This window comes from Magallana gigas, chromosome 1 (assembly GCF_963853765.1).
Source record: "Magallana gigas chromosome 1, xbMagGiga1.1, whole genome shotgun sequence".
Classification (NCBI taxonomy): Eukaryota; Metazoa; Mollusca; class Bivalvia; order Ostreida; family Ostreidae; genus Magallana; species Magallana gigas.
This window is the reverse complement of record NC_088853.1, coordinates 19,378,587-19,405,047: the sequence shown is the minus strand read 5'-3', so window position 1 is coordinate 19,405,047 and position 26,461 is coordinate 19,378,587. Positions and strand designations below refer to the sequence as shown.

The 26,461-nt window shown below is 34.8% G+C and overlaps 2 protein-coding genes across 3 annotated transcripts in view; both read left to right on the top strand.

The window, feature by feature from the left end:
* Window positions 1–26,461, top strand: part of LOC105339984 (uncharacterized) — a 311,465-nt gene that overhangs the window by 214,069 nt on the left and 70,935 nt on the right. The gene's annotated exons all lie outside the window — the stretch shown is intronic.
* Window positions 6,976–26,461, top strand: part of LOC136275813 (uncharacterized) — a 45,507-nt gene continuing 26,021 nt past the window's right edge. Inside the window, exon 1 of the mRNA XM_066085853.1 lies at window positions 6,976–7,151. Coding sequence (XP_065941925.1) covers window positions 7,029–7,151 — 123 coding nt within the window. The 5' untranslated portion in view covers window positions 6,976–7,028. The remainder of the gene's footprint in view (window positions 7,152–26,461) is intronic.

Genomic DNA, 26,461 nt, shown 5'->3' with positions numbered 1-26,461 from the left:
AATATGATTTTCCACTACAGTAGAAAATAAATGAAATACATAACTTACATACACATGGGTATTGTCGAGGTGACAAATAAACAGAAAACTTATCTACAAGGCATTTCTGAACAGTAGAAATGTCGATTAGGTTACATGAGGAAAATCCAATACAAGGTAAATAAAAAAGGAGGAAATAGATTGTAAAGAACATAAATAGAGCTATTTCCCCTAACTAACAGCTGACTAATGTAGTAAGTTAAACATGTTTACTGAAATTAGATGAATCCCTTTTTTTTAGAGCATACAAGAGACAAAGATTATTGTGCTTCTTAACGACGTTGATCAAGAATACACATGTGTGGGTTAAGTGAAAGTACATAGCGTTTCTAGGATTTTACGAATTAAATAATAATTTGACCAGTCTGAAAATGGACTAAGGCACGTGGGTGGCTACAGAGCAACAGCTCTAGTAGCCAAAGTTAATCACGAAGAACGACTTAGTCCCTTTCAGTCACAGGGGTAGAAGTGGTCAGGATACGTTCATCATAATGGTGCTCCAAACGCGTTTTTAGCTTTTCGAGGTCGTCCTCTGTGGTAAGTGTTATACGATTTTCATCCATTTTTACAATGATGCAACCATCATACGTCCACACACTATCGACAAGTCTGCTACGAGCAAGCTTGCGAGCTTCAAACAGGATGTTGGATCTTTGTTTAGTCAGTGCCACGTTAATAAAGACTCTCGATGAAGTACTCGGATTATGGTTGTAGTTTTTAAGATTGCGCTTATGATGAAAAACTGTGGCGCGATCTCTGTAACTGAGAAACCGTACAATGATATATCTTGGTTTCCCATTCCCCTTGCGCGGGCCGAGTCGATGGGTTCTCTCTATTCGGTCCAACCCAATTTTGGATGTTTCCTTGGATAGTATCAGATTGATGACATTCATTGCTAGTTTGTCAGTATTTTCACTGGTTCCCTCTTCAGGGATTCCTTAGAATTTTAGGCAAGTTCTGCGGGAATACTGTTCCATCTCGTCAATCCGGTCATTTAATAATTTTGTCTCATTTTGAAGTGATTTAATTTGGGGCATGAAGAGTTCACTCATACAGTTTTTGATGAAGGGTTTCTGCATTATCAGATCGATAACCTGTATGGTGCCCCGTTGATCCTTGGTGAGGTCATCAAGCAAGGAACTTAGTTGGTTGAGTTGGGGGTCATCAAATGATGTTGTTGAATCATTGTTGGTGGAGTCGGAGGGTGAGCTCTCAACTCTTCCCCTCTTTAATGGAGGTTTGTTTGGTGTAGTCGCTGGTCTTGCGGCTCCCTCACCAAGTTTAGCACTATCAGTGGGTCTGTTTGTTACAGATGATTTGACTGCAGCTTTATTGATGTTTTTAGTGGTGGGTTTATTGTTTGACATCATTAGATAAGTAGTTGTAGCTGGTTTGGTAACAAGTTATTGAGTATTAGCACAGATATAGACTCTGACAGATCACACTGGTATCATCTCTTTGTTTACATTAACAGTTAGGTTGGTGAAAAGTATTCACATACCTGAATGTTCAGAGTTCATTGTTTTTCCAAGAATTTCACCAATTTATCATTAAATTTTAATTCAAGACTATACAGCACATACCAGTCACCCTTATACTCATCACACAATCCATTTATAGTTAATTGGAATGGTATATATCACATAATCGGCCTGATATAGGGGAGAGTTGAAAAGTGTGGCCTACTCCATTGCTGTGACCTTGACCATGACCATGACCTTGATCCCTGTAAGGATCTTCAAATTGTGAAATTAAAATCAGTCTTACACTATTTCATTACCTTTTTTGCTTAGCAGAAGTAATACGTTGATTTGTCCATAACATATGTTTCTGTATTAATAATAAAAGATAGATAATAAAATAGATCGATAAATCGATATATAGATAGTTTAAGATGGACAGGTAGATGAAAACACTCTTTATTATCTTCACTCTGTTCATCAGACTGCAGAAACTACTGACAATCGTAATTATTTAAAAAAAAAAGTACATTCTTTGGGGGTTTTTACTGCACAATTTTATATTCCAAATATGTGCAGCTCTACACCTATCTAAATTCAGGTTTTTTTTGTAAAAAGTATTTAAGGATTATGTTTTTGTAATTTATACATTGAAGTGATTTAGGAATAATTGTTACGAATATGACATAAAGCTATTGTGATTGATTTTATTTCCAGGTGATCTAATCATCACTTACAAAATCTTCTAAATTTAGTTAATCAAATAATAACTGTAAGACGATTCCGTGATTGCTTAATACGAACTAAACATCAATTAATATTTATTATTTAATAAGATATTAGCGCTTTTGATTGGTCGAAACATTTCTTTGATACCTGCATCACTAATTTTTTGACGGATCTACTTTTCTGATCTATTAAGATTTAACGCCATTTGTAGAGCAGGAATTTCCTTCCCGAACACTGTCAACAGTCAAAAATGTAAAGTTGTGCCTGTTTAATTCTCTTCATATAAATTTAAAACAAAACCAAACACACTGTTTTATTCACTATATAAAAACATAAAGCGTCTTCTCACAATTTCGTATGCTTAAGATCGACAATCATCCGATTCCAGGAAAGATAATCACGACCATATAAGTATATACACGTTCACGATAACACAGCTGTTCGGTTACGATGAGTTTTAAATTACACTTTCTTTTATCGTTTTGACATCTTTTATGATGCGATCATTCAAGCAATATTTTTTTTTACTCCTATCCGGCCGTTGTTTTTACAAAAACGAAACAAATAACATTGTTTCAAACATCAAAGTTTTGACAGCAAGGTGTTGTATGTAATCAGGGTATGATTTATTTGGCGTTTGTTTTTCCAGCGACAAGGTTACAATGGCGACCGTTTTAGGCGACACTTATAGGGATGAAATCATCCATAAAATAAACAACCGCCAAATAAATCATTCTCCGATTTTACTTTTTGATGCAAGTATAAAAATATGTTTTCTTAATTGGGCCTTAGCAAGCAAGATTTTTAAAACTCTTTATTATTAAATCAACCAATGTGATGCCTCAACAGGAGTACACAATAAAGAACAGAAGAGACTAGAGAGATAATTTTAAAAAATCGATATTCTAGGTTAAGGTCAGACACGGTTTTACCTTACATTAGGTAATACCTTTAAACATTGTACAGGATTTCTTCAATGTACCTGCACAAAAAACTAAAAGAGACAAATTAAGTATGCATATCAGAGTGCGTCTAGTAATTTTGGGAGCTTTATTATCTACCACTGTTGTATTTACTAAACGCATAAGTACTAAATTTAATCTATGTACGTATATGCTAAGTAGATGCATATTGTTAAAAAAGTATTGTTCAATGATAAAAATCGAATAGATGACTGCCATGGCCGCATACAGATTAACGCGGACATTTGTTTTAAAGGTTTTATATCTTTATTTCTTCACGACTTAAATTTTTTTTTATAGAAAACCAAGTATTTGCTATCATTTGACTACACTTTGTAGTTAGAAAAACTCGGGGCTTGGATGCATAAGTAACTAAGATTATGAAGGTTGTAGTGAATCAACGTAAAAAATAATACAATGTTAGGCTTTTGATAGAATTTAAAACATTGTTTTAAATGTTTCAAATGAAACGTTTTAATTTTAGACTTAAGATACTGATGTTCTATCAATCATGCAGATTTTAACTCCAGGTATGGTGCTTTTCTGGAGAAATAAATGCATTGAATATTTTTATCACTTTTTTATTTGGCATGGTGCCAAAAAAAATCACACGACCCGTAAACTGCTATCTGATAACCACTGCAAATGACTTGTTTTGGTTAGTGTAGTAGCTTTTATTGTTTTTTAAACTGTATTTTAGAAGTATTGTAAAAGTGGATTTTGTTTTTGGTATGTTGCCTGTCTTATAAATCAACGATATAAATAGAATTAATATGCTTTTGTAAAAGGAGAGCTGTTTATTTTTTAAAATGATTCATATTTTAAAAGATTAGTTTACATATAACCCGACATTAGTATTCGCCAAAATATCCCCAAATAAGACCATTTACATATATTTAGCTTTTAGATATAACAGTCGTTGAAAACATTGATTCAGACGAGTTACATTATGAAAGTTTATCTTGTATTGCCAATTTATTTTCTAAATTTCTTCTTTTATATTATTTAAAAGCGTAAGTACGAATCCAGACTTCGTCTTTTCTTCAATGACCTCGTGAAATACCAATACACCATTCCCTTCAATCTGTTCTGAGAAATGGGCTCGACATGTCAAGGTTGAACGGTAACCTACTTTAGCGATGTACTTGATTTAGCTGAAGCTGCAGACCGCCAAAGGCGCTAAATAGCTATAGAATACACAGCTATATGTAGTACGCTTACAGTAAACGTCAAAAAGAAAAATACAATGTGCGCAATGTGTTTTTGTGTATAAATATTATGACCGAGATTACAGAGAGAGAGAGAGAGAGAGAGAGAGAGAGAGAGAGAGAGAGAGAGAGAGAGAGAGAGAGGGGGAGTAGAGATTCAAAACTATTTCCACTTTAAATATACAGATATAAAGCTTTAAAGATGACATGGAGTAACACGGAAGTACCACCTACCAAAAACTTATCTTTCTTTCGTTAAAGTAGGTTCAGGGGTTGGGAGATATTCGTGATGTGTGAAAGGACAAAAATGAGATGAATAGGTTCTATCTATCTATCTATCTATCTATCAGTATAGAAGTAACAATACTTTTGAATTAAGGCATTTTGCAAATAAACTTAATAATGCCTGCATCAGGGTATTTGCTTACACCTTTGCTATTTCAACACATGCGTGATGATGTCCGTAGGGTATAATTGAATTCTAACTGATTAGTTCTCATTGTAAAATTAATTAAAAAAAACCTACTTTCATAATTGATAAACAAGCCCAAAAAAACAAAAATGAGCGTAATGTGGTGGGAACGCTTCCAAGTTGGCGGATACAAGTCATGAATATTTTGCATCAAAATATATACTTGCAATAAAATAATAATGAATCATTCCGTAAAGAGTGAATATATTTACTTATATAGAGAATACATAGAAATCAAAATTTGAAAAAATGTCAAATAAACAAAATCAGTCAGCTCGTTTCTTTAGCGTAAGATTTTAGTTTTGATACACATTCGCTTGAGATCTTTCCAGAACGGGATAACCAAGAACGTGAGTAAACTAAATATCGAAAAATGTAGGACGACTCCATAATGCATTGCAGGCAGATACCTTGAATTGGAGTTCCATAAATAAAAAAGTTAATGAATAAAATGGAAAAATTAATGCGATTTTTGTACTAATGGAAAGTACTTCCCAGAAAGGGCCGCCCATAACGGTTTGACTAATTGACCTCATGGCGGGAAATATAGAGCGAGTTAACAATCGGCCAGTACTTTGAAACTGACAACTTTGGTTTAAAATATGTATGTTATGGATAATAATGCATATCCTTGCGTGTTTTAATCTCATACTTTTTTAAACCACGATAGATCACAGGATAAATCTCTGCCATTCAGTCAATTGAAAGCTGACTGAAAGGTAACTGAAATGTGACTGAATGGCATAGCTGTGCCATTCAGTCACATTTCCAGACCGGTCAGTTAACATTCAGTTGACTGAATGGCAAAGATTCATCCTGTGGATTGGTTTAAACCTTGGACATTATTTGTAAACAGACTATTGCATTCTACGTCTATAATAGTCCGACATTTACTGGAAGCAAGGAAAATGTAAGATATTTCAGACTACGTCTATACGTTTAATAAAGACCCCCCCCCCCCTCTTCCCGAGATTGTTTTTCAAAACAGTCTATAATCTGAAATTCTTATTAAGGACAAAAATACAAATTATATTGAAAATTTACCAAAGAAACCAAATTTTGAGCGAGATACAATATATACCCATTCACTGATTTAAAACAAATACAATAAAAAAGTTTATTTTTTTTAATCAGCTGCAACAGGATCTTAAAAGGCCACGTACATGTGTATACGTACACGTATATAGTATCCATTACAGTTTATAGTTTTCATTCCTGCCCGCTCCTCTAAATATCCAACAATGCAGTTTGTTTTTCATTTCAATTCTAAAAAAAAATAAGATAAGGAAAAACTCAGACAAACTATAAGGAAAAAAAACAACAACAAAAAACATGTTTCAACATATGAATTCTAAATTAATTTTTGGGAAAATATCATCTATCAACAAAGCAATTGATAATTGTTGAATACTATGTATTTTATGGAACTATCACACTTTTGATTTCCGTTTACATAATCCGTTACTTATTTAAATATAACACACTGGTCTGAAACAGAACTTTGTTACCAAATACACTATAGAAATTAATTATTTTTACATGCATATCCTTCTTTTCAACGTTGATTAAGATCAAATTCCTTCCAACGTTCATACAAATAAAATAATTAATCAAATTCTACTCATCCTATTTCTTTATATATTGAGATTGAATGACACACCAGAAAGTGGGTTATGAATAAATCTTAGTATACCCTCCTCGCAGAAATGCGGGTTTTACACTTAAAAGGGTAAAATACCCGTATGATTATTTATACATGAAAGCTTTGCTTGCAAGCTTTTGTGTGTTACCGAGGAATGATTTTTTTCGACGTTTGTCAATCTAGCGACAAGGTTAGAATGGCTGCCGTTTTCCCCGACACTTATCAGGATAACATTTTACGAGAGGAAATGACTATAAAAATGTCATCTATACATGTAATTTATTGCACGTTTTCATTACTTTTCTTTTGGATTTAAGTATAGATAAAGTATTGGATCTTAAGCAACAGGATTTTTTAAAACTCTTTCATGTATAAAAACAACCCATTGGATGCCCCCCCCCCCCCCAAGTGTACATAATATAGACGAGACGAAACAGGAAGGACATTTTAAAAAATCGATACCTTATGTTAAGGTCGGGTACGGTTTTGCATGACATTGGATAATGCATTTAAACAATGTATACCTTTTTCAATAACCCTGCACACAACACTAAAAGAGACAAATTGAGTATGCAAGGCAGAGTTCGTCTAATGATTTTGGGAGCCTTAATGTCCATCACTGTTGTATTAAACGAAAGTGTAAGTACTTTTTTTTCTTAAAGTATATGAATAGATGAGTGCCGCATAGAGACTGACGCTGACCTTCGTTATATTTGTAGGGTATACCTATATTCTCTATTCTAGATTTTAATTATTTATAGAATACCGATTCTGCCTTAGTTTTTGCTACTAGTTGAATGTACGAGGTATTTAAGAAAGAAACTTGTATTTTGTGCTTGGATGCACACTGTAAAGATAATATTAAAGGTGATGAACCAACGTCAGAAAAAATACAATGTTTCATTTTTGAAAGAATTATTTTAGTTGTTTTAAATGAAACGTTTTAATTTCAGACATAGGATACTGATGTTCTATCAATAATGCCGAATTTTTTCTCTCTTAGAGTGGGGCTTTTCTGGAGAAAAATATGCATGGAACATCTTTATCATTTTTTTTTATTTGACATAGTGCCATATGAAAATCACACGACCCATCTATTACAGTCGGATAACCACCGAACATGACTTGTCTTGGTTTTAATTTTAAACAAGCTGCTGTCCTTTAAAAAAGGACTACAATACGTGGACCATTTGCATGTGTTTCCAACGAAAACGTGATAGCCTTAAGATTATCGGAGATTCCACCGACTCTAGCCCTCTGTTTTAAACCACTAAATTTGTACGTTGTATTACGTATACATGTATGTGTACCCTTGACGTTTTATTTCAGAATTTAAAGGGTTCATACTTCTAAAATAATAATGATCTATCTATGAATGAAGTTTGCATGTACAGTATCAGACATTCGGTGAATTCTACTATTTGCGCACACATTACGATTCGCACTACTTTGTTAACTATGCAGTGACAGCTTTGTGTAAATTAAAAGTTTCATATTTTGATGCATTTTTCTTGAGATTTTAACTTTTATACAGTGACATAATTTTTCAATCATAATTAAATGCTGATCCTGATTCAGATAAACGTGTGCTAGCCTGGTTCCCTGAGCTACCCATTACGCACATGAACCAGGCTAGCTCATGCGCAGGCTGAATTTCCCCCATTGCATCCGGTTTAACCTCGCTTATATATTTTCTGCGTGGACCTCAGGGTCAACGCAATCAACTAAGCAGATCATAAAAGATTCGTTTACATATTACGTTACATCGTTATTCGCCAGAATATCCCCAAATGAGACCATTAAGCTATAAGATTTAACATCTGTTAAAAAGAGTGATTCGGACGAGTAACATTATGAAAGTTTTATGCGAGTACACAACAGGAAAAGTTAATGTTTTAAGGGAAGAAGCTCCATACAATTTTGTATTTTTGGAAATGTTACTGTAGTACTTGAGCATTGTGAGGTTTATTTTTCTTCCTTTACATATGCTTCGATTTTTATACAATACATTGACTGACAAAATGAGAAAATGTTCTTATTTGCGGTTATGTATTTTAAAGGATTTTAAACTAAAGAAAGATCTACCTGTATATGTCTAGTGGATCAAAAACAAACAGTGTACTTCTAACGTGAAGATTTATAGATATCTTCTATATGGCTGTTATATCAAATATAAAAAAAAATATGGGAGAACATTTCTCAATAAATTAAGTACATGTACATGCAAAATAAAATAGAAACTTACAGAAATATTTTGGGGTCAATTTATTTGGAGTCGTACGCGTACTTCATATTATCCTTAAAGAACAATTCCTGTTTCAAAAACGGAGCAGCTATGTGGCTTCCCTTTTCAGATACAACTTAACCACGTTCGATAAATCAACCACCAAGATAATTCATGTTGCAGGATAATTTCATAATTCAAATCTGAGGATCGTGATATTTCTACAGTAATTTCAAATGATATAAGGTATTAATACCATCTGTATCAAACACCAAGATAATGACCTTGTTATCATTGTATGCATTCAATATGTTCCTCAATATTGAAATAATACAGAAATTTCTTGGAATGGCGGTTTTGCTTCTGACCGATACAAATTTAAAGTAATTATTTCTCCACAAAACCGGCTGAAGATCATACAAACATGTACTTAATTATTTACTTTTAAGACAAAACATGTATCAATAGGAGACTTAAGAATTTTTTAGAAATACTATCATTTTAAGTTTTATCGGTACCAAAGAAGGTTATATTTCAAGTTCATATTCCAGTATAGATTGATACGAATGACGTGCTGTTATAACAATCTGTTTAATTGTGTACGTACGTAAGTCTTGTTTAGAATCTAACAGCAGCATATGTTCAAAGGACGAGCATTTTTGTTTCCATGACTTTTCAATTTTAATGAAATAGATAACAATTTTCGAAACTGTCTTACTCTGTTATGGTTTGAATAAAAACGTTAAAAATATTGTTACCTATATCACAGTTGATGTTTATTTTAAATTTCTTAATTACATAATGGACACCAGCGCGCATTGCTGATAAAATGAAATGCTGTATTTGTATATGCTGTATTACCAAAATTGTAAAATTCATGGCCTCTGGGTCAGGGGTTGCTGCTCTAGGGTAGGGCCAATATGGTCATTTGGTAAAAATGTATTAAATCTTAGAAAATCTTCTTCTTTACTCTCATATATAATTGTTAAAAACTAAATGCATGATTATGATGTCCACGGAGCCCTCTACCAATATTGCGAAATTCATGGCCCTTGTTTTAGGGGTTCAGGCTCTAAAGTGGGGCCAATATGACCATACAGTAAAAATGTATTAAATTTTGGAAGACCTTCTTCTCTACCCACATATATATTGTTAAAAACTAAATGCATGATTATGATGTCCATGAAGCCCTCTACCAGAATTGTAAAATTCCTGGCTCCTGGGTCAGGGGTCTGGATCTAGGGTGCAGTCAATATGGCCGTATAGTAAAAATGTATTAAGTCTTACAAAACTTTCTTCTTTACTCCCAAACATGTGGGCAAAAACTGAATACATGGTTATGATGTCCACCAACTCCTCTACCTAAATTGTGAAATTCATAGCCAATGGGTCAGGGGCTAAGGACACGGGGAGGGGGGTATAGCAGTATAGTGTTAATGCATATAACATGTTTTAAAATTTTCTTTTCTATTCTCACACATATGTATTAAAGACTGACTGTCCCCTGGAGTATGGGTTTTGACTCTAGGGCAGGGCAAAAATGGATGCATAGGTGTTAATGTATATAATGTTTAAAAATTATCTTCTTTACTCCCACACCTGAAAAGAAAACTAAACTCATGATTTTGTAGACCGGATCTCTAAGTTTTTTTGCCAAAATTATAGGTTTCATATTTCTTTTTGAAATATTTCAAAACTGTGGAGGTGGTCGTCATTACAAATGTATAATTTGTATACTCCTGGATGAAACCTAATTAATTAAATGCATATATGGGACTCCTTGACCAGTTTGTGTATGTGTTATATATGCTACTCACGTGACCGTAAAGGCCTGTTGACCTCTTGTTTGCGTTTAGTAACCAAATTTAGGCATACGTCTGGATGACCAATGGCAACTTTTATACATGTATATTTCAGATATATGCGTTACTTACTTCATGCGCTTCATAATCATAAGTCCCGAAAAACCCGGTACTAAGGGATTCTACCCTTTATAGCACTAGTTTTCATGTATTATTTTGTATTTCTGATTTTCAAAGAGTCAGTTTTCTATTAATCATTTAAAGTCATAAATACCTGGCATGATCACTGTTAAATATATCATTGTAATTTTTTTTATATGTGGTGATATGCAATTAAATATGACTGAAAAAAAAAATAAACCATGAACTGTAATGGTTGTCCTTTAATCAAATATATTGTATCTGTCCGTTGTCAGCGTGTTTTTGTGTGTAAATGTAATTTCAAGGTCGGTTTTCTAAAATTATATGTAAAAAAAGAGCATACGTTCGAATGAAATATACGTAATTATACCCCCGCAAACGAAGTTTGGGGGGTATATTGAAATCACTTTGTCTGTCCGTTCTTCCGTCTGTCTGTGCAAAAATTGTGTCCGGTCCATATTTTTCTTATAGAAAAACATTGGAAGTTGGACCTAAGGGTGTGTCATGACCTTGCACCAAGGTCATTCGGTCAAGGTCACTGGAAGAAAAAGTGCAAAATTCGTGTCCGGTCCATATCTTTTTTATGGAGAAGTATTGGGAGTATTGGCAGTTCTTACTTCACACAAAGTTTGCTTATGGCCTAAGGGTGTGCCAAGACTCAAGGTCATTTGGGAAAAGGTTAAGGTCACTGGAGGAAGGAGTGCAAAATTCGTGTCCGGACCATATCTTTCTTATTGAAAAAACATTGGAAGTTTTTACTTCACACAAAGTTTGCTTATAACAAAAGGGTTTGTCATGACATTGACCCAAGGCCATTTGGACAAGGCTAAGGTCACTGGCGGGAAAGTGCAAAATTATGTCAAGTCCAAATCTTTCTTATGGACAAATATTGGAAATTCTTAATTTACATCAAAATTGCTCAAACCTGAGAGTGTGTCATGACCTTGACCCAAGGTCAATTGAGAAAGTTCGAGGTCGTTGTTTAAAAAATGTTTAATTCTTGTCTGCGTCATGTCTTGTATTTATGGAAATAATTAGAAGCTAAAATTATACACAAAGCTTGCTTGTCTCAGGCCACATAAAATTATTTTTTAGATTCTCATCCCCGTATCTCTGAAAATGGCCTACCCCGATGTATTTTTTTTTTAAGAAAAAAAATATGTGGAAAAAAAAATTCGGGAAAAAAAACCGGGCTCAGTACACCAATAACTCAAAATTTTTATATTTAATGGCTGCTTGACATGTGCAATTTTCGTTTGATTCGAGTCATGTTTGTTAACATAAGGATGCAAAAAAGTCCTCATGCATTAACAGTTAACTTTAACTAAAATGGAATTTAAAGAATATAAATTGGTTTGTGTACTCTTATTAGCATTAACAGTTAATAAATAGAACAGTTGTTATTTATAGAAAATGGACGGTAAAAAGATTCATCCAATATTTTCTATTATAGAATAATACATGGGTTATGATTGTTCTTAGCGGGGGTATCAATTGTGAGCTTGCTCACAGTATCTCTACTTTAATTTTGATTGTAACTCTTCATTTGATTGGCTGATGCAGATGGAGGGACATTATATTGTATAACAAACCTTGGTATGGGGACACACCCCTTACCAACATATATCAAGAACTACTGTTAATCTACGTTTATCTCTTTTCACTTACATAATATATATTTAAAATGATATGGAAATAAAATAATATCCAAAAAATAAATCTGCTCTAATCAATCCAACAAATAAAAATAAAAATAAAAAAAATATGTCTCACAAATGGAGCTGAAACAAATTCAAGGCAAAAAAAAAATGAATTTGTACGAAAAGAAACACAAAACATAGAAGGGGGAATCGTTTCTGTAAAGAATAAAAAAATGCAATAGTTTTTATTAAAAAAAACACATATAAAAGACATATGTTGAAAAATTATCAATTAACTTGTAAAAATAAACGTTTATATTCACTATAACACCAAATTGTTATCAAGAATGGGAATTGCACGCAAATCTCTCTTTTCAGACCGTTTTACTTTTAAGTAATCATGTTATTTAAGTGTGGTTTTAATGAGTGCTGATTGATGCCTTTTTTAGAACAATTTTTGACGAGCAAACAGATTTCCATCTGATTGAGCAAGGCCTACATGTATAGTCTGTAGTATAAAGAATGATGTCGGGACATAAAACATAAACTGTAAAAAAAATTATATAAAGGGCATAAACTGTACTCTGTTAGTAGTTACACTTGAAAATGTTCGACAACTCAGAAAAAAACAAATGAAGGACACTCTAAGTGGACTTAATGTAAAACCGCAAAATACAAACAATCCATTTTCAGCATGCTCCGTCATTTCACACACCGCTCCCAATGCCAAGTAGATCACCGAAATGAATTTGCCTCGTTTGCTGCATCCATAGCACCAAGAGGGCTGTTCCTGCAATCACACTTCCTCTCTTTTGAGTTAATGTCTAATTCAACTTTTATCAACTATACCTTTAAATATGGGAAGTAACTGTGAAGTCATGAAGCAGCGTCCACTTCGTTCTAACTGGCTCACCTATTACTAAGGATATACTAATGCGCGGGTAGTTTAAAATGTCGTTTACGATTAAAACAAAAGCATGAAAATGGTGCAGAGGGTAAATTTTGACTTATGAATTACATTATAAGGAATTAATTTAATTTTGACGTATGTTATTGGATATAACATAACTTGGAATAGTTTGCGCTTTTTTAACCCCTTGATATAAAGTATTATAGTGTATGTTTATAAAAATCAGAGCAATGTACATTTTTGCAATAGAGTAAACATTATATATACATTGCCTATACAGGCTGCACGGCCCAGTCTGACGTTGAGTTATAACAAAGATTCTATAATGTCGTCCTCCGGGGTTATACCTGAGATCAATATGCCGTATTCAGCGTTTGGTATGAGGGTACAGTCGCATACACCATCGACATATAGCTTGTGTTACTCGAGTATAAGTGAAATGGAACTATTTCCATGTTTTTCCTGTTTCCTCCTTTGTTTTGTTTCTATCGATGTTTTACATCAGTCAACACAATTTTATAATGGCGAGCTGTTCCTTCCAGTCCGCTGACGTCGATTTTTCAGGAACTTTTAAGGATATGTTTGAGTCGTAATATCATTTAAAAGTCCTCTGCTAGCTTGCGGATACATGTAGCTTCAAATGACATATGAAAATAACGTACACAATTCAGACTACATCACAAAAGACGATTCTCAAGTTTTGAAATGTTATAAGGGTATAGATTTTTTTTGTACATACAGGGTGGCTGGATTTTTTTTTTTTTTTATTAAAGCTGACATGAATTCATAACGCATTTTTTCCCTTTTATCTCCGACTAGCGCCATATCGAATGTCGATTTATATTGTTCTGTTCATCGCGAAACACCCCCTATATAAGACCGAGAGCGTTATTCATGTTTCACCACACTCAGGTATTTGTAAACAGATAGCCGTGCTATGACCTTAAATTGCTAGTATTAAGTAATGGTCACTATGATATTTAAGTGTACCTAGGTACTGCGCAGTGAATGGTGTTAATGATAATTAATAGAATGAACTCTGTGAATCGTGTAGCACTGCGTAGTATTCCTAAATGATGTTATAAAACCAGGTGAATAATACGGGCATAATTATATCCAAATTAAGAGTTTAAAAACAAGTGTCATATTTGGCGATTCTGTGTCTGCAACGATAGATCTAGTACTCTATATTGACTCGTGTATTGTGCATTAAATATATTAACCTTTGTAACCTTTTACGCCATGTATGAATGAACGTATTATGAGTAATTGATGCCTCATACTAGGTGGGGGACTCCGAGACCCAGGACTCGGAGACTCAAATCCTGCATCCAGACTCTTTGATTGGCAGTTTTGACGGTTTTGTTACTTTATTTAGGAATAAACTATTTATCTTAATTATGAACACTAAATGTTCACTCATGATCGTCGTAAATGGGCCGACCTAGTCAGAACTTTCCATCATAAGTAAAATGTTATATATACCCATGTAAAATGATGTTGAACAGTTCCGCTTATAGAGATTCTGAGACTCTTGATTTGGGCTTCTTTTAATTGTTGTAACTATACGATCAAGCTAATAAATCCGCTTAAGAAAGAAATACTGGACTTGTGATCACTAAGTTTGAGCTGACCCTCAATTGGATCCGTAAGACAGAAGGCTTACATAAACTTTCTTGGTGCCAGTGACCAGGACGTAGCGAAGTTCAAAACAGAATAATGTAAGAACCATTTCTATATGTCTCTTATAGCTATCTCGAAGTAAACAACTTTGTCTATGCAACCAATATGGCGACAGGTGATGGGTTTTATAAAAAAGAACTTAGAAATTAAATGGAGCAATTAGAAAAACTAATTCGTGGGGTTTGTCCAGAACAAAGAAAATAAAGGGCAAGAAACAGGTCAAAAATCTTCAGAAAAAGAGCAGATTAAACAAAGTACATTTGAAACATATCATGATGCTAGGCCGTATGAAACTCGTGAACATCGACACCGAGTCCCAGATCAGGATGATGATACAGATTTTTTCATTGGTCAAGTTAAAGCTATAACAGCCGCACTCTCATTGCCCCTATCTTCTGTGATAACTCCTTTTGAGGGAGATGCTCAAAAAATTAAACAGTGGATAAAGGAAGTTGAAAAGTACAGTGTGGGAAACAAGGTCATGAGATCCCTATGCTTGCATACATAACGAATAAGGGTTCAGTTGGGGATTATATTAAAAGGTATTTAGATGAAACAGGTGCGTTTGAAGAAATCCCATCTTGGAGCGATCGCAAGGAATCCCTTAAAAATAGATTTTCAGAAATAACAGATCCCCAACACGCGTTAGCATTAATGCGTAAGACTCGACAAAATTCAAATGAAAGTGTTCAGTTGTTCGCCTAGAGACTACTGCAAATCACAGAAGACGCCTACAGTAATGACAGACTAAAAAAACCTTTGGTACAACAACAGTTAGTAGATATCTTTTGTTACGGGTTGACATTCGACTATCTCAGAATGAAAATTTTGCGAGAAAACCCTAAAGATTCAAAATCCGCAATTCAAATAGCAATGCGAGAACAAAATCTGAGACAGAGGCTAGCGATAAGAGGGTCAAATATGACAAAAATTGTACAAAGTAATGACAACAGACGAACTCTTTCAAATTTTGATACTACTCTTCCTCTATTAAAGGATAGAGCAGATAATCTTACCTCAGTAGAAACAAGGCATGTAGAACAAATGGAAATTGCACATGCGCGTAATAGTAGGTGTTTTAAATGCAAACAAACGGGTCATAGGGCTCGATTTTGTACTCAAAACAAACCCAAAGTCAAGTCCCGTCCTCAAATGAATAAACGACCCTGTCAAAAAAAAACCGTCCATAATATAGAGCAGAGACCCCGTTCACCTGTGGAATGTTGGAATTGTGGTAAAGTAGGTCATGTGCGTGCAGATTGTTGGAGCTCGCATATGTATCAAACAGCGCAGCAAAATCGGGACAGACTATCAAATCGTCAAGGCCGAATCTAGCGACCAAGTAAATAGGGGATCGTCTCAAAATTTCAAATCTCGCTCTTATGTTTACAAACAAAAGCAGGAAAACTAAGACGTTCTTCCTTCGTTGAAGCCCGAAGAAAGAACTTTAGACTAAGACCTACATATGAAATTAATTTTACTAACAACCCCAGTAGCTGTTATTAAAAGTAGGAAAAAGTAAATTTAGAGCTTTGGTAGATACAGGTGCAGCCGTATCTCTAATTAGTAAGAAAATGTATGATAATCTATTTCCCCGCCCCAAGTTGTTTAATAATGGCATCCCCTCTTTACAAGCAGCAAATGACAATTCTTTAATTGCGATAGGGTATGTAAATATTTCCTTTAAGATTTCAGGATTAACTTTAGACCACAAACTTTATGTGACAAAGGGACTCAACCGAAACATGATTCTCGGTCGTGATTGGCGCAAGAAAAACAATGTTCGTTTATACTTTGATCTTGGACTCATGCGTATTGATGGCAAAGTATACGCGGAACTTAAAGAAGATTTACACATATCAACTATTGTAAGAACACCTAAGAAACTTATTATGAGACCAAACACGGTGACTGTATTTTATGGAAAAATAAATAACAATTTTCCTCTGGAAAAAAGTGACTTGGTTGAAGTGAACAGCATAGACAATAACTGCATTATGGAAGACCCAGGACTATATTTAATAGACGCCGTTTGTATAGTTCGAAAAGATAAGAAAGTTCCAACGATCTTCGTTAACCAAACTAACAAAAATTATGAAATTCCAAGAGGCTACATAGTAGGACGAATTACCGCATTAAAACAGAAGGAAATCTCAGAAATACAGACTACTCAAGACACAAAAGAAGAAATTGATCTACCTAAACGATTTGAACACTCAATCAAAAAACTTGTGAGTAAAAACAATGATTTATTTGCAAAGAAAGACAGTGATCTTCGAGTGACTGATACTGTTAAAATGAAGATAGAAACTGGAGATCACCACCCAATAAAGAACAGACCCTACCTTGTACCCCTAAATAAAAGACAGATAATTGACCAGGCCATACTGGAAATGATGGACGCAAAGATTATTGAGAGATAACAATTGCCTTTGCTATTTCCCTTAGTAGTGGTGAAGAAAAAGGACGGATCAGACCGGATGTGTGTTGACTTTAGAAGCTTGAATAAGATAGTGAAACCAGTATCATTCCCGCTACCGTTGATTGATGACATCCTATGTTTACTAGGTAAGGCAAAATATTTCACTACACTAGACTTAAAGAGTGGATATTGGCAAGTGAAATTAGAAGATTCAAGTAAAGAAAAAACGGCCTTTGCATGTCACAAAGGACTATTTCAATTCAACCGTATGCCATTTGGGTTGAGTAATGCACCAGCAGTTTTTCAGGAGCTGATGAACATAGCTCTTCAAGGACAAGAAGAGTTTGCCATCGCATACCTGGATGACATTCTTATTTTCTCAGAGACACCGGAAGATCATCTTCGTCATATTTGAGACGTTTTCAATCGCCTAAGAAAGCATGGACTTAAAATGAAGCTAAAGAAATGTAGTTTCTTCAAGGAACAGACTGAATATATTGGTTTCATCATTGATGAACATGGCGTTACACCTGATCCAAAGAAAGTCGAAGCTATAAGAAAGTTACCAGCGCCAACTACAGTCCGAGAAGTTCGTGGCTTTATAAGTATGTGTAGTTATTACAGAAGATTCATACCGAACTTCTCTAAGATTGCAGAACCATTGATTGACTTAACCAGAACATATGCAAGGTTCAAATGGACACCATGTTGCCAAAAAGCGTTTGAGTTTATTAAAGAAAGTATAACGGTAGTGCCTTTACTAGCATATCCAGATACTAACAAGCCTTACATCATGTACATCGATGCCAGCGACAATTGTATTGGAGCGTGCTTTACTCAAAAAACAGAGGAGGGAGAAGATAAGCAAATATATTACTTATCCCACAAGCTGAGTAAAACTCAAGAAAAGTGGTCAACCATAGAAAAGGAGGCATTTGCAATCCATTACGCCCTTCAGAAGTTAGACCATTATTTACACGGTGCTCAGTTTACTATAAGAACAGACCATAAGCCGCTCAAGAATATCTTAGAATCTCTAATGCAAAATAAAAAAATTCAACTATTGGCATTAAGTATTGCAGGATATAACTGTAAGGTAGAGTACATAGAAGGAAGATTTAACTGCTGTGCAGATCTCTTATCCAAATTACCGACAGTCAACCTGGAGTATGAAGAGGAAGAACAATCAGAGCATGATAAACCAGATGTCAAGGACAATTTCTTTGAAGTGAACGTACTTAATTCCAATGCCTTTTCGCCTAAGAGATTGGCCAGATGTGAAGTTAAGAAACACGACGAATTGGTCAAACCCTTTATTGATCTACCAGAAGAAATCAACATCAAAGAAAGTCAACAACACGATGAGCAGATCAAGAAACTGAAGAATCGGTGAAGTAAAGGAACAGCAACAGCAACTGAAGAAAAGAAGTTTCTGGAAATTGATGGTTTAATTTACTATCTTTCAGATGGAGACTCAGAAGGCCCAAGACTTCGCCTGTATGTACCACGTGAGTTAAAACTTCTAGTAGTGCAGCAGTATCATGACAGACTTGGACATATGGGAGTGGACAAAACATATGACGTAATCAGACAAAAGTACTACATACCAAAAGTGTACAAAAGGTAATACTCTTATATAGAAGGATGTGTAGTATGCCAAACGAGGAGCAATAAGAAAAATCAACCTCCACTTCAAAAGACAGATATACCACCTTTTCCAATGGCTAAAGTAGGGCTTGATCTATCAGGACCATATCCAACATCCTTGTCGGGAAACAAGTACATAGTTTCTTTTATTGACATTTACTCTGGTTGGCCAGAAGCTTTTCACGTTCCTGATAAGTCAGCTGACAACAAAGTACATCTCATCTTAGAAGAAATATATCCAAGATATGGCTGTCCTCTTCAAATCCTCACAGACAACGGAACAGAAAATGTGAACAAGAAAGTGGAAGAAACCTTGAAAGATTTGAATATCAACCATATCAACCATGTCCTCAAGGTAATGGTAAAGTAGAAAGATTTCATAGAACTCTACATGACGTGATAGCTAAGAAAACAACAGACAACGCTCAAAAATCGGATATTCATCTTAATCAGACGTTGGCAGCCATTTGTTTCCATCCTAAGGATTCGTCAAAGTTTTCCCCATATTACCTTATGTACATGTACAACAGAGATGTCGTATTACCTCTTGATACGTTAATGAAACCTCGAAGGAGATATGCGGGAGAAGATCAACACAAGATCGCCCTTCAAGAACAACATAAAGCGTTCCTGTTAGTACATTGTAATGTGAAGGAAGCCAAGAAGAAACAGAAAGCGCAGGCCGATAAGAAAAGAAAAGACGAAAATTTTCAGGTAGGTGACCCTGTCTACCTTAAGAACAACAAGACAAAATAAGTTAGATAAAAAGTGGCTACCATATTATCGAATCATAGAGCAGAAAGGACCAGTTAGTTTCGTGGTGAGAGACCAATTGACTGGATTAACCACCAAATGCCATGCACGACAAATAAGACTGGCAAATATTTCGCACTGGCCCCTTTCACAATCTACTGAAGATGGTGGAAGAATTAACTATGTGGTGCCACCGGAAGATGAATCGTCGTCAGAAAATGAAGACATGCAACCAGAACCATTGGAAAGAGCTATACAGTCCAAACAATGGGAAAGAGTGGGATCTGCAGACGAAGAGGATATTCCCCTAGCATAACTTCAAAGACGTATAAGAGCTAAGAAGATCATGGATGATCAGCAGTATAAAAACGAGAATGATCAGACCGTAGATTCAGAATCGGATGAGACCCATGAGTCAAATCAATGGGATGAAAATAGTGGTTAAGACTATGAAATACCCTTAGATAACCCAAATGTACCCTTAGATGAAAATATGGAAATAGATGAAATATCCCCTAAAGTAGGTCTAGGCTTCAAACCAATCCATAAACCGCGTAAATCAATCCCTGAGCCCTGTAGAGAAAATAACAATCAAGAGTATGCGTTGGCTATTATAACAGAATTAGCCAAAATAATAAATTAAATAAGTTAAATTATCGTATGATGTAGATGTAAATAATCTTAAATGAACTTAGCTTTGTATATATTGCACGCTTTAAAAAAGGTATGACATGATGACCCCATGTGACATCAAAACATGTATTGAGATGCGCCGACTAGCAAACGCGGACTCAGCACCTCGGTTATTTGAAGGTATATGAAGGTTAAAGAGACTTAACATAAATTCGAAATACATAAAACAGCGAGTAAGTAAGGAAACTATACGACTGATTTTTGTAAGTGATATAAGAATATTGGTAAAAACAATCAAATTTTGTGATCGACATATTGAGTATGGGACAAGGTTGCTCAGGTTTTCATGGTTCAATCATAAGACCAAAGATATTAAAGTTTTCCCTATGAATACACTTATGGCGGAATTGCCAGTAACTAATTTGCAACCCATGATATCCTCGTCTTGGGTGGGAAGCCTCTGGTTTTATGTGTATTTAGCTTTGGTAGTAACAATAACGATAAGACTTTGTATTAAGAAACGCAAAACTATTAAAAAGTGGGGTGGTATATGCTGTGGTGGTTGCTGGACAGGTTGTCAAAAAAGGGATAGTGATGGAGATAAGACAGGTTCTTCCAAAGACACTGTATTTTGTTGTGTGAATCCAGAGAAATGGACCTCTAGTGACATTATTGAACTTGGACCAATCCCGAAAGACACTAGGATCCAAGGGAAACCCCGACGGAGCGGAAGACTCGAAACCTGCAAATTGATCAGTATCACGGGGACAATTTCGACCAAACTAGCCCAACAATTACTTGGAGAGGAGAAAAATGAAAAATCACCATGGAACAAATACTATAGACAGGACCCAGAGTTGGCACGTAAATACCTGGAAGAGAAGGCCGCGATGTCTACGCAACAGAGGAACGCAGGAGACGCTCCGCGAGAAGTCGCCTCGCCATCCGCGCCGACCCTCTATCCACGGGTGCCGATGATGTGTGAATAATTAAGCTACAGCCGCGAAGAAGTTGTGTATTCCTTGTGAAAGGATTGTGAAATTGAGCGAAAATTAAAAATGTGAATTGTGTAAAAGTAGAAATATGCGTTATCTTGTGCTAATATAAATCTTGTATTTGGTGATTCACTCTGGAGAACTTCCGGAAGAGACCGATGGACTCCGAACTAATGACGCTTACCTCACCCCTAAGAAGGAAGAGATATTTTGTGAACTTACAAGCATGCCTTAACTTTGTATATATATGTGACATTAAGCTTAGCCATACTTAGAATTACGATTATATTCAACTATGGTTATTTCATCTTGGTCATTATCGTCATACGTTATTCATTATTGTTTTCATGATTGTAATGCGATATAATCAAGCCATATGATTTTATGTACATGTATACATCCTGGTTATAGATTTCTTTTTGTAGATGAATGATCTTCCAAGCCGGAGATGGAAACATGTCACTTGATACTATCTCTTAACATAGATGTTCTGACTGTCACTAGGAAGTTCGTCTGATCAAGGGTAGATCAAGGACGCTTTCCTATTCCGGGCGCCAGGCATGAGAAATCTCCCTTCGGGATATTTCTTTTGGTTTAGGGGACGTATGTAAACAGATAGCCATGCTATGACCTTAAATTTCTAGTATTAAATAATGGTCACTATGATATTTAAGTGTACCTAGGTACTGCGCAGTGAAAGGTCTTAATAATAATTAATAGAATGAACTCTGTGAATCTTGTAGCACTGCGTAGTATTCCTAAATGATGTTATAAAACCAGGAGAATAATACGGGCATAATAATATCCACATTGAGAGTTTAAAAACAAGTGTCATATTTGGCGATTATGTGTCTGCAACGATAGCTCTAGTACTCAATATTGACTTGTGTATTCTATATATTAACCATTGTAACCCTTTATGCCATGTATGAATGAACGTATTATGAGTAAGTGGTGCCTCACACTAGGTGGGGACTCCGAGACCCAGGACTCGGAGACTCAAATCCTGCATCCAGACTCTTTGATTGGCAGTTTTGACGGTTTTGTTACTTTATTTAGGAATAAACTATTAATCTTAATTTTGAACACTAAATGTTAACTCATGATCGTCGAATGGGCCGACCTAGTCAGAACTGTCCATCATAAGTAAAATGTTATATATGCCCATGTAAAATGATGTTGAACAGATTCCGCTTATAGAGATTCTGAGACTCTTGATTTGGGCTACTTTTAATTGTTGTAACTATACGATCACGCTTAATAAAACCGCTTAAGAAAGAAATACTGGAATTGTGATCACTAAGTTTGAGCTGACCCTCAATTGGATCCGTAAGACAGAAGGCGTACATATTTCATACACCCGAACACGTTACCTTGGACGAAAATATGTTCCACAACGCGTTTTGAACAAAAATGATATGACAACACTGCATTGGCAAGGAATATCCAATGAACGACAAAACAAGACAAACTGAAATCCAGGCACATATGCTTCAAAAATCCTCGATAATTGTAGACCGTTTTCCTGTGTATGTTTAACATCGCACATGCGGAAACCACACACTGTGGCAGATCGAGCAATGTCGCATGGATTTTAGAAACGGAACGTTTTTTGTATAAACCGATGGAAACGATGCTAAGTTGTTACTTTCTTTGATTTATTATCATTTAGCTTCTGTGTTGGATAAGGTGCCGCCGGGGTTTAGCCACTATGAACGACGCACGTGTTCAATGTGCATGTGAAGTACCGGTAAGACAGCAATTTCTGTGCAAAAGTATACGGGTACCTTTGAAATTCTCTCTACAAATAAATATATTTTGAGTTTTATAGATTGTTGTTTCCTTTTTTTATTCTTTTTTACAAACATTTTACTACAGACTGTAATTCATGCATTTAGAAGTCCGTGCAACCTGAATGCCTCGATCGGAAAGCAACCGACCGTAACTTTCTCAACCGGTATTTATACCCCAGTGGCAGTAGTGATGCGATCGAAACTAATATGGCGACCAAATGCTTTTATGAACTCATGTCAGCTTTAAGGCACATATGTTTGTCGGTGGGCTTACTGTAAAGGTCTGTTTGAAAGAAGTCGTTTTTCAAGAGAAATAATTACATTTAGGAACTCTACGCACTATTTTCTGTCGTTGGTTTAAAACAGATTTTTTACTCCCCGCGCTTTTTGTCTAGGTATACTAGGAGATATATATATATATATATATATATATATATATATATATATATATATATATATATATATATATATATATATATATATATATATATATATATATAGGACACGTAATATAATATAAAATCACTTGAATTAAAGTCGGTTTCTAATTAAACGCGAACAGGTAATATCCGCCAAAATCGTGAAAGACACATCTCGCAGATTTATATACATGTATATCGCTCTGAAACTTTTTAGCTCACCTGAGCTGAAAGCTCAAGTGAGCTATTCTGATCACATTTTGTCCGTCGTCCGTCTGTCTGTCCGTCTGTAAACTTTTTACATTTTGAACTTCTTCTCTAAAACCGCTAATCCAATTTCAATCAAATTTGGCACAAATCATCCTTATGGGAAGGCGAATATAAATTGCAGAAATAAAAGTCCTGTATTCAAAGCGGAGAAAACCTTGAAACTGTAGAAAAAGGGGGGTGCATTTTTAAAAATCTTCTTCTCAAGAACTACTGATTCCAATTCAACGTAGTTTAGCATAAATTATCCTTATGGGAAGGAAAATATAAATTGCAAAAATTAAGTGCCAATTGTGTTTCAAATCTGAGTTATTACGAAAATAATAATAAAGGAAAGGCGTGTTTCAATCAGTTTAATAGCTTCGGGTTCGGCATACGGTAAAATGCCACTTGGTCTGAGCAAAACAAAAGATTGGCAGTTATAAATCTCGTAAAATTTGATCAAGGCATTTTACGACTATACAAATTTACATTGTTACACAATCGAACTATTCATTTCTATTTCTTTAATGCAATGGTTGGATTAATTAATAAAGGTGTAAAATAACATGATATAATCCGACATTTTTAAGTCCGACTTAACATATATGTAATTGGCGGGTAGATAGCGTCTTTTTTTCCCGCCACAATTCAGCAAACGAACTCAAGATGTCAGCATCGAAAAAGTTGAAGCTAGAAGAGGATAAAACAACTGTATCGGGTTTCGTCCAAAACGTTTCTCCAATTCGCACGAGTAGGACGAATTCTCGGTACTTCAATGCAGTCGTTCAAACCAAAAGAAATAAGTTTAACAGAATCGCCTGTTTCGACGTTTCAAAACACTCAGTACTTACGGATGCTAGTCGAGCACAAACCCCCCATAAATTGTCGGATGTACAACTAGTACCAAGCAGGATTGACTCTTCAAAATCTGAAGTTTTGTTAAACTACAAAACCAAGATAGAAGTGTGTAGAACTGTGGACTTTAACTACAAAAAATTCCAGACGACGATGACAAGACGGGCGAAAAAGTCAAAACCCTTGCAGAAGTCCAAGCCACCCCGGAACACAACAAGGTATTTATCGGATAAAACGAAGATAATCGCCCAATATTACCTAGTATTTTATAAAAATTAAATAAAAGTGCTTGTATTTATCATAGTTATCACGCACAGATTCAGTTTTATTTTCAGGGGGTTAAGGGGGGAGGGGGGGGTTCCGAGGGTTGAATTATAGACGTTTAGGCCCCAACAAAGACGTTTAGGACCCAATATGTTTAGGACCCAAGCTGTCTAGGCACCAATTTCAAAATGTTTCGGCACCTATTTGAATTATGTATCTCTTAAGCAGTTTTAAGCAAATAAATGCATTTTTGTTAAATTTGGAGAAAATTTATTATATAAAAATTGCGATGTCAGAGCTGCCATTATGAGATTCATGACTAGAACACAAAATTAAAGTTATATGAGGGAATACATTTTAATTAGTATTCATATTTGATAATTGGTTTGTTGTCCATTATTAGAATTATACAAAGTTTGAATATTTAAAAAACAATCTTTTATCATTGATTATCTTCAACCGTCTACTTGAACACAAGTGATTTATGTAATCATTCCAGCAGAAAGATATCTCGACAATTATAAAACTTCGCTGTTATAATTACGCTTATTCTAAAGGTGGGTCGCGGGTTTACCCCATAACAAATCTCACGAAAAAACATACCCTGAAAATTTGTCATGATGTATAAATGCTTCCAATCTGCATTTCCAACTTACGATTCTTACATGAAAACTAAGACTTGGTATGAATTACTACTTTAGTATTTACACTATAGACCTAAATCAAATTACTTTATTATAACTAAGAGCATTTGACGTTAAAAATGTAAAGTGGGAAACCTTGAGATGTCTCCTTTATGATGTCAAACAAATGTGCCAAAAACAGCCAGTCGAGTTGTCTAAATTGAGTACAGAATTTGATGACGAAAGTTAACCCGCGACCAACCTTAACTATAGATTCAGGTGATGAATATATTTTTTAGGGATATTTTTTAGAATATTCATGAAATTTATTTAACAGGCATGCAAAGCAAGTACATCTTAAATTCATGTTTGAGTTAATTATTTTAAGTGGAAAAACCCATACATGTCTAGAATATGTGATATTTATAACAGATTTAGATAAATTATTGCTTAAAATTGCTTAAAGAACACTAGCCTCTTCATAATTTACTTCTCAAGAGCGGTGTGAAACACTCATTGTAGTACTGGTTTGGACCCCCTACCCCTTCTACATCCATGCATAATTATAGTTGAAAGAAGCATGTTTGAAAATCATATATGTTACCTTAAATTTGTAATGTTTAAAACTGCATGGTCCAAATTTTTTTTTTATCTTCTACAGTATCAAATAATATTTCATACAAAACAATTTTTGCCTATTTACATGTACACCAGCAAAATTATTAAAATTTAAAATATTTAGAATAGTTAAAAATAATTTCATTATGGCAAATGCCCATTTACAAAGAAACAAAAACAAACCAAATGTATCATGCGAATTGGAATTGTATGGATTTGTCCCCTAAATGTTTGCATTTATTCATGTTCTGCCTTAATTGTAAACAAAACATATTTTT